At 48.1% G+C, this 11,559-nt stretch overlaps 4 protein-coding genes across 4 annotated transcripts; 1 reads left to right on the forward strand and 3 right to left on the reverse strand.

Moving 5' to 3' along the window:
* Nucleotides 1-2: 2 nt before the first annotated feature.
* On the reverse strand, nt 3-2,339 carry ACO1 (aconitate hydratase ACO1; the record flags this gene model as incomplete). Its single annotated transcript, XM_022610287.1, has 1 exon — nt 3-2,339. One exon carries the CDS (start codon nt 2,337-2,339, stop codon nt 3-5), a length of 2,337 nt encoding a protein of 778 aa, XP_022466598.1.
* Nucleotides 2,340-3,689: 1,350 nt separating this feature from the next.
* CDC25 (Ras family guanine nucleotide exchange factor CDC25) lies at nt 3,690-8,648 on the reverse strand (the record flags this gene model as incomplete). Its single annotated transcript, XM_022610288.1, has 1 exon — nt 3,690-8,648. One exon carries the CDS (start codon nt 8,646-8,648, stop codon nt 3,690-3,692), a length of 4,959 nt encoding a protein of 1,652 aa, XP_022466599.1.
* Nucleotides 8,649-9,328: 680 nt separating this feature from the next.
* ATG39 (Atg39p) lies at nt 9,329-10,351 on the reverse strand (the record flags this gene model as incomplete). Its single annotated transcript, XM_022610289.1, has 1 exon — nt 9,329-10,351. The coding sequence occupies one exon, from the start codon at nt 10,349-10,351 to the stop codon at nt 9,329-9,331; it is 1,023 nt and encodes a 340-aa protein (XP_022466600.1).
* Nucleotides 10,352-10,828: 477 nt separating this feature from the next.
* On the forward strand, nt 10,829-11,545 carry MRPL15 (mitochondrial 54S ribosomal protein mL57; the record flags this gene model as incomplete). The annotated part of the gene is made up of 1 exon (XM_022610290.1): nt 10,829-11,545. One exon carries the CDS (start codon nt 10,829-10,831, stop codon nt 11,543-11,545), a length of 717 nt encoding a protein of 238 aa, XP_022466601.1.
* Nucleotides 11,546-11,559: the final 14 nt, after the last annotated feature.

The raw sequence follows: 11,559 nt of genomic DNA on the forward strand, positions 1-11,559 counted from the left end.
ATTTACTGTACCTTGTCCTGCTTGATCTTGTTAAGAGCAGAGCCGGCCTTGAACCATTCTATTTGTTCGTCGTTGAAAGTATGGGTCAACTCGACGTCGAAGGCTGGACCGTCCTTTGGATGGACAACCATCTTGACGTTCTTACCTGGAGCAAGATCCTTCAAGTCAACAATGTCGATTCTGTCATCTGGACTGATCTTGTCGTAGTCAGCTGGGTTTTTGAAGTTCAATGGCAACAAACCTTGCTTCTTCAAGTTGGTCTCGTGAATACGGGCGAACGATTTGGTGATAATGGCAAAGGCACCCAAGAATCTTGGTTCCAAAGCAGCGTGTTCACGGGAGGAACCTTCACCGAAGTTCTCGTCACCAATGACAACCCATTTGATCCCCTGGTCTCTGTAGTCTCTGGCGGTGTCTGGGACACCCTTGTATTCACCAGTGTAAACGTTTCTGACGGAGTTGGCCTTCTTGTTTTCAGCGTTGATGGCACCAATCATGTAGTTGTTGGAGATGTTTTCCAAATGGCCTCTGTACTTCAACCATGGACCAGCCATAGAAATGTGGTCAGTAGTTGTCTTACCCAAAGCTTTAATCAAGATTGGCATGTCCTTGGCATCCTTACCATTCCAGGCCTCGAAGGGGGACAACAATTGTAGACGGTCAGACGTTGGAGAGACCATAACTTCGACGGAGGAACGATCCTTTGGTGGTGCTTGGTAAGTGTTTTCACCAGGGTCGTAACCGCGTTCTGGCAAACCGTTACCGAATGGTGCCTTCAATTTAAACTCTTTACCGTCTTTGCCCTTCAAAGTGTCTGTGATAGGGTTGAATCTCAAGTCACCGGCAATAGCCATGGCGGTGACGACCTCGGGGGAGGCGACAAAGGCGTGCGTGTCTGGGTTACCGTCGTTTCTGGAGGTGAAGTTTCTGTTGTAAGACGAGACGATGGTGTTCTTGTCACCCTTCTTGATGTCCTGTCTGTCCCATTGGCCGATACATGGACCACAGGCATTGGCAAGCACGATACCGCCAAACTCTTGGAAAGTCTTCAACTGTCCGTCACGCTCGATGGTGGCTCTGATCTGTTCGGAACCTGGGGTGACCGTGAAGATGGATTTGGCCTTTAGACCGTGCTCGGAGGCGTCCTTGATGATGGACGCTGAGCGAGACATGTCCTCGTATGAGGAGTTGGTACACGACCCGATCAAGCCGACTTTGACCTCCAATGGCCAGTTGTTCTTAACGGCGACCTCCTTCATCTTGGAGATTGGAGTTGCCAGATCTGGCGTGAATGGCCCGTTGATGTATGGTTCCAAAGTCGCCAAGTCCAATTCGATAACCTCATCGTACTCACAGTTCTTGTCCGCTGACAGAAGGTCATCCTGGTACACTTTCCCGAAATCGGCGATCTTGTTACGTTTCGTTGCGTTCAAGTAGTCCACCATGGACTTGTTGAAGGGGAACACCGAAGTTGTGGCCCCGATCTCTGCACCCATGTTACAGATGGTCCCCATACCGGTTGCTGAGAAAGTGTCTACACCTTCACCGAAGTACTCGACGATCTTCCCCGTACCACCTTTCACTGTAGTGATACCGGCCAGTTTCAAAATGATATCCTTTGGAGAGGTCCACCCGTTCATTCTCCCCGTTAACTTGACACCCAGGATCTTGGGGGCCTTCAATTCCCATGGCAGGTCAGACATGACGTCGACAGCGTCGGCACCACCGACACCGATAGCCAGTTGACCCAACCCGCCGGCGTTTGGAGTGTGCGAGTCAGTACCGATGATTAGAGCACCTGGGAACGCGTAGTTTTCCAACACGATCTGATGGATGATCCCGGACCCTGGTTTCCAAAACCCGATGTTGTACTTAGCTGACGCGGAGGCCAAAAAGTCGTAAACTTCCTTGTTCAAGTCGACGGCTCTCTTCAAATCTTTCTCCCCACCGACTTGAGCTTGGATCAAATGGTCACAGTGGACGGTAACTGGTTTCGCGACCTGTGGTAGACCCGCAGACATGAACTGCAAGATCGCCATCTGTGCAGTAGCATCCTGACAAGCGACTCTGTCTGGCCTCAATTTCAAGTACGAGACCCCACGTTCGATATCTTGTTCGTGTGGTTTATCCAAATGCCCATACAGGATCTTTTCCGCATAAGTGAGCGGCCTCCCAAGTCTCTTCCTCACGATATTAACATTTTCCAAATTGTTTTTGTAATTGATGAAGGAGAAATCCTCCAACAAGTTCTGGTTGACTTTGGAGTCCTTTGTTAGAGATGACACCGTCGCTAGCGAACGGGTCAGCGGCTTCCTCAGCGTGGCACGAGCAGACAACATCGTTCCCACTTGATATATGTGTGTGCGTGTGTGATCTCTGGAGAAATTTTCTTTATTAAGAGCAGCAGCAGCAGCAGCAGCAGCACCAATCGCGGAACAAGAGGGTCACAAAGAGGTCCTTTATATTCCCATGTACCAAGATATATACACTCCAGTCACAATCAACCACACACACATACAGTACACACACCTGCCAGCCAACCAAATCGAAGTAAACGGAGGGCCGACTCCCCCCTCGCCTGTGCGCGTGCAGTGAGAGGCGGAGCGGGCGGCGGGCGTGTGTGGACCAATCACGCGGGAGGATGCGTAAACAGCGGGGGCCTGCGCTCGTCCGCCGTGGGCGCGTGACCTTCGCCGAGAACGCGGAGCGAGATCTCGGACGTGCGGGAACGTTCGGGGAGTGCCCGGGGGGGCGGGTTCTGCGAGTTCTCGGCCTGTGGTGTTACCCGGAGGGGGCGGCGGCTGGGTGACTGCTGCTCGGTGTTGCATACTATCTGTTACTGGGCGAGTTGTCTAATACTGATATTGATATGTTTTTTTGTTGTTATATAAGGATGTACGTAACGTGATACTTGAAAAAGAATATTGATTCGGGGAGAGCTCTTGCCGTGAATGTTTCTTGTTAGAGGTTTTTTCAGACTCTGATGTGGTCGCCTACAGTGGAAACATCGTCGCTGTCCGAGCTCACAATGATCACTGGTTTGGTGTCGGATTTGGACTTTGTGGCCTTCTCTTGTATCTTGATCCCCCCAACCGGGTACAGCGTCCTCGTCTTTATTATGGTGCTGTAGTAGTTGGATCTGCTTATGGTGCCGGTTGCCCTGTGGCACTGGATCATTTGTCTGGAGACATTGTTAAATAGAAGACGAGAGGACATTGTTGTAGTTGCTTGTAGTTGTTGTTGTTGTTGTTGTTATTATTATTTTGAGAACAGAAGAACCCAAATCAGTTCCCATGAACGCTGCTGTGCCCTGTTTATATATTCTACAAAATCTGTTACTCTTGTTCCCAAGGTCTGCGAGCTCCTTGTTCCATCAGGTGTGTCAGCAATAACCATTGTATTCAGGACAAAAACTCCGGTCGTCCTATCTGCATAAATTATAAGCTAAGAACTCAACGTCACAATAACGTTTGGTAAGCAGAATCCCCGTACACCCGCGTGTGGCGTGGCTTGGCTCACTCCGGACACCCACACACCGCGCCTGCTGCAGGCCTCCCTCCCCTAAAAATCCGTTCGCTCGTCTCGCCGTTCGTCCGCGACCCGGCCCGCTGGAAGAGCGTACGTTACACTTACTTGCGTTACTATCATTACCTTACTACCACCTTACGTGACCGTCAGGCGGGATTGCTTTACTTGAACACGACGTCCAGTGGGTTCGAGTTCGCAGCGTGGTTGCTGCGCGGTTCGATCTCTAGAGACAACTGGTACTGGATCTCGATATGGGGCACCTCCTCCAGGGAGGCCTCGATTATCGTCCGTACCTCGTCGAACCTTTTCAGCTTGTAATGAACCCGCTTGAAACTCAGGATCTCCTCAATGATGTCCACAACCTTGACCCGCTTGCCGAAATTGATGATGTTCTCGTTTTTGTGTAGGAAATCTGGGTTCCCGGCAGACGTAAACGTTAGATCAGATAAGTAGACACCAAAGAAGGGAACACACGCGACGTTCTTCACCGACCGCAACTGGCTACGGTACTTCGCGAAATTCCTCTTGGAGTCCATCAGACTGTTCAGATTGCTCAGTGTGTCTCGGATCTCACGGGCAAGCAACTTCCATGTACGCTTTAAACGGTACACGGGGGAAGAATACAACGCGGAGATGATCGCTGTCATTGATGAAAAATTGTTGAGTTCTTTGCAGTGCTCAGCAACGGTGATGAAAAATTGGATATAGTGAGCACGCCGTTTCACCTCTGTTTGTCTCACTATCGAGTATGAGACGTAGTTGGTGAGTGCGTTCGCGTTCGTGATAAAATGAGATATGTTAGCGGAACCACCCATGTTACAGTACTTGTTCCCCCATGCACGATCCAAACATTCAAACATCGAGATTCTCAAGTACAATTCATGCTCCAAAATCGTCAATTGTGTAGCGTATATGTACGGATCTGTCCCAAGTAATTTCATTTTTTTCAACCTAATCAAAGAGGACCCCAATGAACCACTCGAGGATTCAGACCGCTTCTTATTCTCACTAACGTCACTGCTACTGTTGTCCGAAGATGTCTTTTTCGCAGTACGCAAACAGGACTCCACTAGATTCTCCTTCATTCTCAATAGAAGCTCGTCAGAACCGGGGATCTTTTCAGAAATAGCTAGATTGGCAAAACTCTCCAAAGAGGAGAGACCTGGCTCGTAATAGTGAACACACCAGTATTGTTGCAGAAAAGTCTTCATAATATTGATCACCCTACATTTGATGGGTGTCAACTTCTCCTCTACCCAAGTGTTGTATTCGTCATAACTTAGACCCTCTGGAGGATACAAGTTGTACCGGTACACTAAGGCATACAAGAAGTCTCGTGTTGACATGATACTTCTAAAGGATATCAACATGGCCACATTAAACGAGGGATCAATTAGTTCGTGACTTGTCAAGTGCTCCATGAGCGCCTCCTTCGGACCACCTTTAATCTGGCCCCTTGAATCGTAGATTAAGTCATAATCGTGCTCAGTTTGCAAAAACCAGGGAACATCGGAATTGTGCTGTCTCTTGTGACGAACAATGTTCATTTTCTTCCGCGTGTTAGATACTGTGCCATCGGAACCTGCATCGTGGCCAGTACTGCTTTCATCCCCCTCTTTGTCACCAAGGAGGAAATCATCCGAGTCAGATTCAGAGTTGTAATCAAACCAAAGGTCTTGCTCGCCCTTGAGTAATTCTGTAGTCAAATCATTTTTCATCATTCTCGCAGCATAATTCAGCAGATTTTCCCTTTCCTCAATAAGTTGCTCCATTATGAGACAAGAAACTTTAGCAATTTCGACATATTTCTCGGATGAAACGCAAAAATCCTTGGACATATCCAAGAAATCGACGTTGTTAAATTCAACATCCTCTTTAACCAAATAAGCGTACATCTTTCTAGATTTCTTCTCTAGTTTGGTCAGATTTTTATTCAGTGTGATCTTTTCTAGGAGAATGGGCTCATTGAAGTCGATCTGGTGATTGGGCCTCATAGAAGTGAAAACGTATGGATCATTTAAAGTGGTGTGTTGCGCTGACATGATCAGCCGAACCAGAATATTATGGAAACATTGTTTAATATTGTAAAATTCACTAAGCACACCGGATATCGATGACATGGCGTGCTTCAAAAATTCCTCGCTCTCACTGTCTAGAGAGTTCGGCGTAGTCTTGATCAATCTTTTTAAGTTGAGAAAGATCGTTAGGTCCAGATTTTCCAAGATTTCAATCAGGATTGTATTTTGGTTGATTTGGTCGTACGTTTTCGAATTGAGTTCCAAATTCCTGACACTCCGCCTGATGTCGTAATTGGGCAACGGATTATTTTTTGTATTGAAATCCTCAAAAATCTGGTTAGCGATCTTCTGCATAGTGTTCAATGTATCGTTGTTGAGCGGATACTTGGATTTTCTTTTGAAATTTTTGAACCTTGAAAAAGTTCGGGGATGAGATGGTCGATTACTTGTTGACGATATCGATTGGAAGGGTCTCGACCGGGTAGATGATGCCGACGATATATCCCCGTCCAAGACCATATCGGTAGGGACATTGACCCCGGCAGCCAGAGAGATGGCGTTGGTCATCTTCAATGGGACTCCAGTATTCGACGATGGTGCAGTTGTAGCATCAAACGATTTAGGGATTGCGCTATTACTGTCGCCTACCGACAAATTCGTTGCCGTATCAGGTCTTTGAACAACATCAGATGGGAAAATGAATTTTGCAAATGGGTTGGTCCAAGAACCACCATTGAACGATCCCTTGAAAAATCTGGGGAGAACTTGGGGCAAAAACTGAAACTCGTTGTTATGTAACACGGTGGTCTGTAAAATATGGTAGAGTGTGTGAACGTCCTTCATGAATTTAACAAATTCGTGGTCAATATTTTCAAAGATACCTCTGACGTTAATTACCTTTTCTGGCAAGGCTTGAATCTTCGCGGGCTTGTCTGGACCATTCGCACTCGAGTAGGAAAGGCCGCGATTTATTGAAGTCCGTTGAGAAGTTGGCACCCCACGTGGGTCTCCATTATACAGTGAGTCAAAAGTTTCAGTATTTCTGGCAGGGATAAGGGTATCTGTAGTGCTGGTGCTGACATTTCTTTTCATACCGGAATCTGGAGCTTTAGATTCCTCGTTTAAGTTCAGCATGGTGTCATTATGCACATAATTATCGTCATGGCCAAACTCAGGTAGCCAGGCTTGAAAGTAGCGAGATTCATTCTGAGAGCTTGTCCTTTGCGCTGCATTTCCATCACCTGTATCATTTGCATTCCAGCGCGGTCCGTTAGTGAAATACAATATAGCGTTAATGTTAATCTTTGCGAGGGAGGAAATCATACCCTTGAGTAATTTTTTAACGGATTTGTTGGAGTTTTTCAACTTGATCTGATTGTGTATCAATCTACAGGATAGTTGGAGGTATGTCACCATGTTTGATAGCATCTCGAAAAATTTGGAGAAGTTCATACGGTCGTTTCTGATGAACATATCGTGAGCTAGTCTAGTGTAGTGAAACGTCAAATCCTCTAGTTCAATCCATGTTCTGATGTCCTTGGAATGCTGGTAGAACAGGTCTTGTTTGGAAAGGATGGCCTGCCTGTAGAATGTTTGGCTATGTGAGTGATTGGATTTGTAGTCCTGTGTACCTGTCACGGATGGTTTACCTTTAGGTTTCGCTGTAGAAGCCACAGAATGCCGCTTCTCCTCCTCCTCCTCGGTACCGTCTGTTGCCTCTTCAGAGGACCGTGTTTTGTCTACAATGCTCTCAGCTATATTCCGTGCTCTCAGATCGACTAGGTGGTCATTCGGTGGGAACACAAGTTCCATGCTAGTGCCCATTTTTTTGCCAGGGATTTGTCCCTCATCCTCGCTGGTTTGTTCTAAACTTTCCTCGGGATCGTCTGAACTTTTGTTATTCATCTTGGACTCTGTGGTGGAGACGAGAGGGAACTCCGAGCAGTAAATATCCAGTTCTTTATTGTAATAAATTAATTTGTCCCCTGGGCCCTGTGTCGCAGATACTATTGGGATTGGTGTCCACGTTGGTGAGACGTTCGTGTGGAAACTGTTTATGATCATTTCGACCTCTTCGAGAGACAGTATGTTGATCTGTTCCCTCTTCGTGGTGACGGTGTCTCTTTGGTGCGACATCGTTTTGGAGAGTGATGGGGGTACACTGGACGGCACACTCCCACTCGGCGAATCTCCCTGTGATGGACATGTGTCATTTTCTCGTGACGAAGGTGCAGACTCCGGTGTTCCCTCCGTTTTGTCCAACGGGTCGATTGTGCTAAGGTCATCGTACTTCACGTTTGTGAAGTTCGAGTTGCTGTTCAGTACGATGGAGCTTCTTTTTGCCGAGTTTTTCGACTGGTTGCTGTGATTACTGAAAAAACTGCCTCTTCGAAAGTAAGGGTACGACCCTCTCCTGCTCTTGTTGGACACCGGCAGGGGCAGACTCAGCAATGTTGCTGATCTTCCCGTGTTGGAGATGGCCTGCTCTGCAGGAACGTCCAAATGTGATGCCGCCGCCGCCGGGGCCCCCATGGGGGGTGCCCCGTTGTTCCGCAAGCTGGACTTGTGTATGCTTGTGCGTCTTGAGCTCTTGTTTGAGACGGAAGACACGGTTCTAAAGTTACAACTGACATTTTCTCGTAGCAAGCGGACATGGTTATAAGGGAACCAGCCCCTTATAACTTTGTTGTCCGTATCTGCTATGGATAACCCGTCCCACCAACCAGACGCGCTCTTGGCAAGCACGTACACTGTATCCCCCCTCTGGAAGGACAGCTTATTGGTTGCGGATGCCGGTGGGTAGTTGAAGTCGTGCACTGCCACTACTATATCCAGGGTACACACTCTTGAGTTCGGCGTCGGCGTGTGGTGTTGTTGTTGTTGGTGCTGTTGCTGTTGTTGCTGTGGTACCTGTTTCTGGTGCATGCCCCCCTGGGACACAGTTCTTTCTGAGGCGGAGTGCCGTCTCTGCAACATGCTGTTGAGCCCTGAGTTTGCCAACGATCCCCTCGCGTGACCTTTGCACTGGTCTGTATCCGATTTGATCGATGTTTGTTTTGATGTACCTCGTTCCCCGTTTTCCGCTATTTTTTTATTTCCCATACTAAACTTTTTTTTCTTTCTTGTGAGTGCGTAAAAAAAAAAGAGAGGGATGGAACGAGAGGGGGAAATAAAGGCGTAAAGAAGAAGAAGAAGAGGCCGTGAACTAGTTAAAAGGACTCCCCCTCCAGCAAGCCCCACTAGAACCAAGTTATCAGCGGGAACTAGTTGACTCTCTTTCTCTTTTCTCTATCCTCCCTTCCTTCTTGGAAAAACCAAGCAAAATATATATATATATATAGATAGGGAACCAAAAAAAAATTATAACCAGAGGAACAGATCGTACCCAACAGCAGCAGCGAAATAGAGAAGCTCGCGGGGGCCAATTCCCCTGTAAAAAACTCCCCTTCGTACCTCGACAATAGCAAAATCTTCCAACTCCTCTCTGCTCACACTCTAAATCGAGAGAGAGAGTACTGCACTGCACTTCAAAGTGGACCAAATGTTCTTTATTTTTAGTCCCCACACTACTACCACTACTGCTCTCCCCTCAGAAACAGCGCAAGTTTCCAGAAGCGAAGTCGCAAGTCGTGTTATTTCCTCTTTGGGAAATTACCTCGGAGAAGTGTCCCCCTGCGCATCTCCCCTTAATTTCCCGCTTAGTAGTAGTAGTAGTGTGTGCTTAGCTAAGTCCGTGATCTGCCCGTTGGCCTGTGCGGTGTGTATAAGCAAGAATGCGTGTATCAGTGTAGTCGTGGGATCCAGCGGGACAGTGTCCCGCGTAGTCGCTCCACTGTACGGCGTGGGTGTAAGTGTATGTAGCGTCTGCCCGTGGAGGTGTACCGTCTCACGAGGGTGCCTGCTCGATGGCACAGTCTGTGGTAGCCTCTTTTGAACTCGGCACTTCTGAGTGCCCTGTACCGACGGGTCTGTGCCCATACACCACTAAACTCCGCAGCGGTCTTCTCGTACCACTGCTTCGAGGCGGTGTACAGTTGGCAAAGCTTGCTTCGGGCGGTGTGTCTCGCAATGCGCGCCACGGTCTTGAACCGGCGCCAACCGACTACATCGCCCTCTTGTAGTGGGCAGATGAATCGGTTGTCGAAATCAACGTAGTATTTCCCAGTGGGGTTCCCCGTGGGGTTCCACGAGGCTCTCTGGGGAAGCCCCCGGTCGTGGGCTAGAGTGGCCCAATGGTCCACACCACCGACAATTTGCCAGTGTCTCATATCTAGCTTGCCACGGGATCCAACACGGGACCGTTCCAGCCAGTGGTCGTAACCTCTCTGAAGCAGTAACGTAGTGAGAAAAGTGACAAGAACTGTAACTACAAGAACTTTGACCGATACAACCCAATCGTCTCCACTTCTGTTAATTGGTGTACTCTTCTCTGGTGGGGCAGTCACTGCGGTGGTCCACTGGCTGCAACGTGCCCTCGCACGAGTGGGGACCATGAAACTACTGCCTGCCGCAGTGGGATCTTCGGGGGTCACCCCAGAGAGCGTATCTTGAGAGTTTGCAACTTCAGAAGCCTCTTCCACTTTGGTTACCTTTCCTTCCAATCCCTCCACGTTAGAACGACTCGCAGCCGTCCGCTCATTGGAGTAGTCGCTGCTGGTGCTCGACAAGACGTCTTCCTCCTTTGGGAACTCACTCAGACTCAGCTCGCTAGTGGTAAAATCAACGCTCGGGGACAGATCTCCGAGCGACCCAGATCCTCTCCCAACAACACTCCACGCCTCTCTTTTCCTCGCTTTGTTAACCATGATCACCGTAACTGTGTTCACCAAGCCCAAACTACCGAGCTCTCCGTATCTCTCCTGAACTTGTTGCTCATCTAACTGAGTCCCACTAGCGTATACCTCCTGTCTCCTTTCTTAATCAGAGCCAGAATCAGCATCTCCGTCAGGATGCCCATCGGACAAATTCTGGTCTTCTCGGTGTTTTTGTCTCTCTTTCCTACGGCACTCTCTGAGTGAAGCACCTTCTGGGCGCTCTTTTGTCCTGGAATAACCACCGCAAGCCCTGATTTATTTTCTTGTTTTAGGGTTTTATGTGGTCACGTGTTTTTTGGAGGTTTCACGTGACGGAAAAAAAGACACACAAAGTAGAGGATCTGGAAAATATCGAGATTGAGAGGGAGCTGTAACTCGAAGCATTGTACGGAAACGAGGTTGTTCTTGTGCACTGCAAATACAGCCACAAACTGGTTTCTGTTGGTGTGATCTGCTTTCATTTACAAGATGCCTCTTTTACCTACAGGTGCCTCGTTTTGTAGAGCAAATTGCACAGTGATGCGGCAGATGCGGATACGAGCGTTGAGTTACTTACACACTGGGGAACGTGTGCGAGGCCTGAGGAGAGACCCGGCAAGCTACTTGGCAAACCCGTACGGGCTGAAATACGGCTCCGTGGATAAAGACAGCTACCAGGATAGGATAAAGTCCCTGCTACATTTGAAGGAATTGGGGATCGAGCTGGAAGATTCGCTGATCTTACAATGCCTCACGCACAAGTCGTTTGCCCACGGGATTGTGCCCTACAACGAAAAATTGAACGTTTTAGGTACACAGTATCTGAAGTTCAAGCTGGCGTGCTTCTCAGTGGACCCAAATAATGCAGAACCGAGCAAGAGTGGTAACAGTGTATCGTTGGTCAATGGACGTAACTTCGACAGATTGGGCTCCAAATGGAGCAGGAACTTGATCTCCGATGGTCTCATTTACAAGTTTATCAAGAAAAGTGGGTTACGCAAACTGATCTTTTGGAAAATGCGGAACCCGGACGCATCGTACATGGAAAACGGTGAACCGAAAATTTTATCCACAGCATTAAACTCTCTTCTGGGGGCCATGCTGATAACCAATGGTCCCGGAAAGACAGACAGGTTTATCAACGATTTCTTATTGAACAGCAAGGAACAGTTGTCCCTGATTAGCCTGAAGAAGGAAAAGACATAACCCCCTCCATTCTA

The sequence above is a fragment of the Huiozyma naganishii genome, chromosome 10 (assembly GCF_000348985.1).
Source record: "Huiozyma naganishii CBS 8797 chromosome 10, complete genome".
NCBI lineage: Eukaryota > Fungi > Ascomycota > Saccharomycetes > Saccharomycetales > Saccharomycetaceae > Huiozyma > Huiozyma naganishii.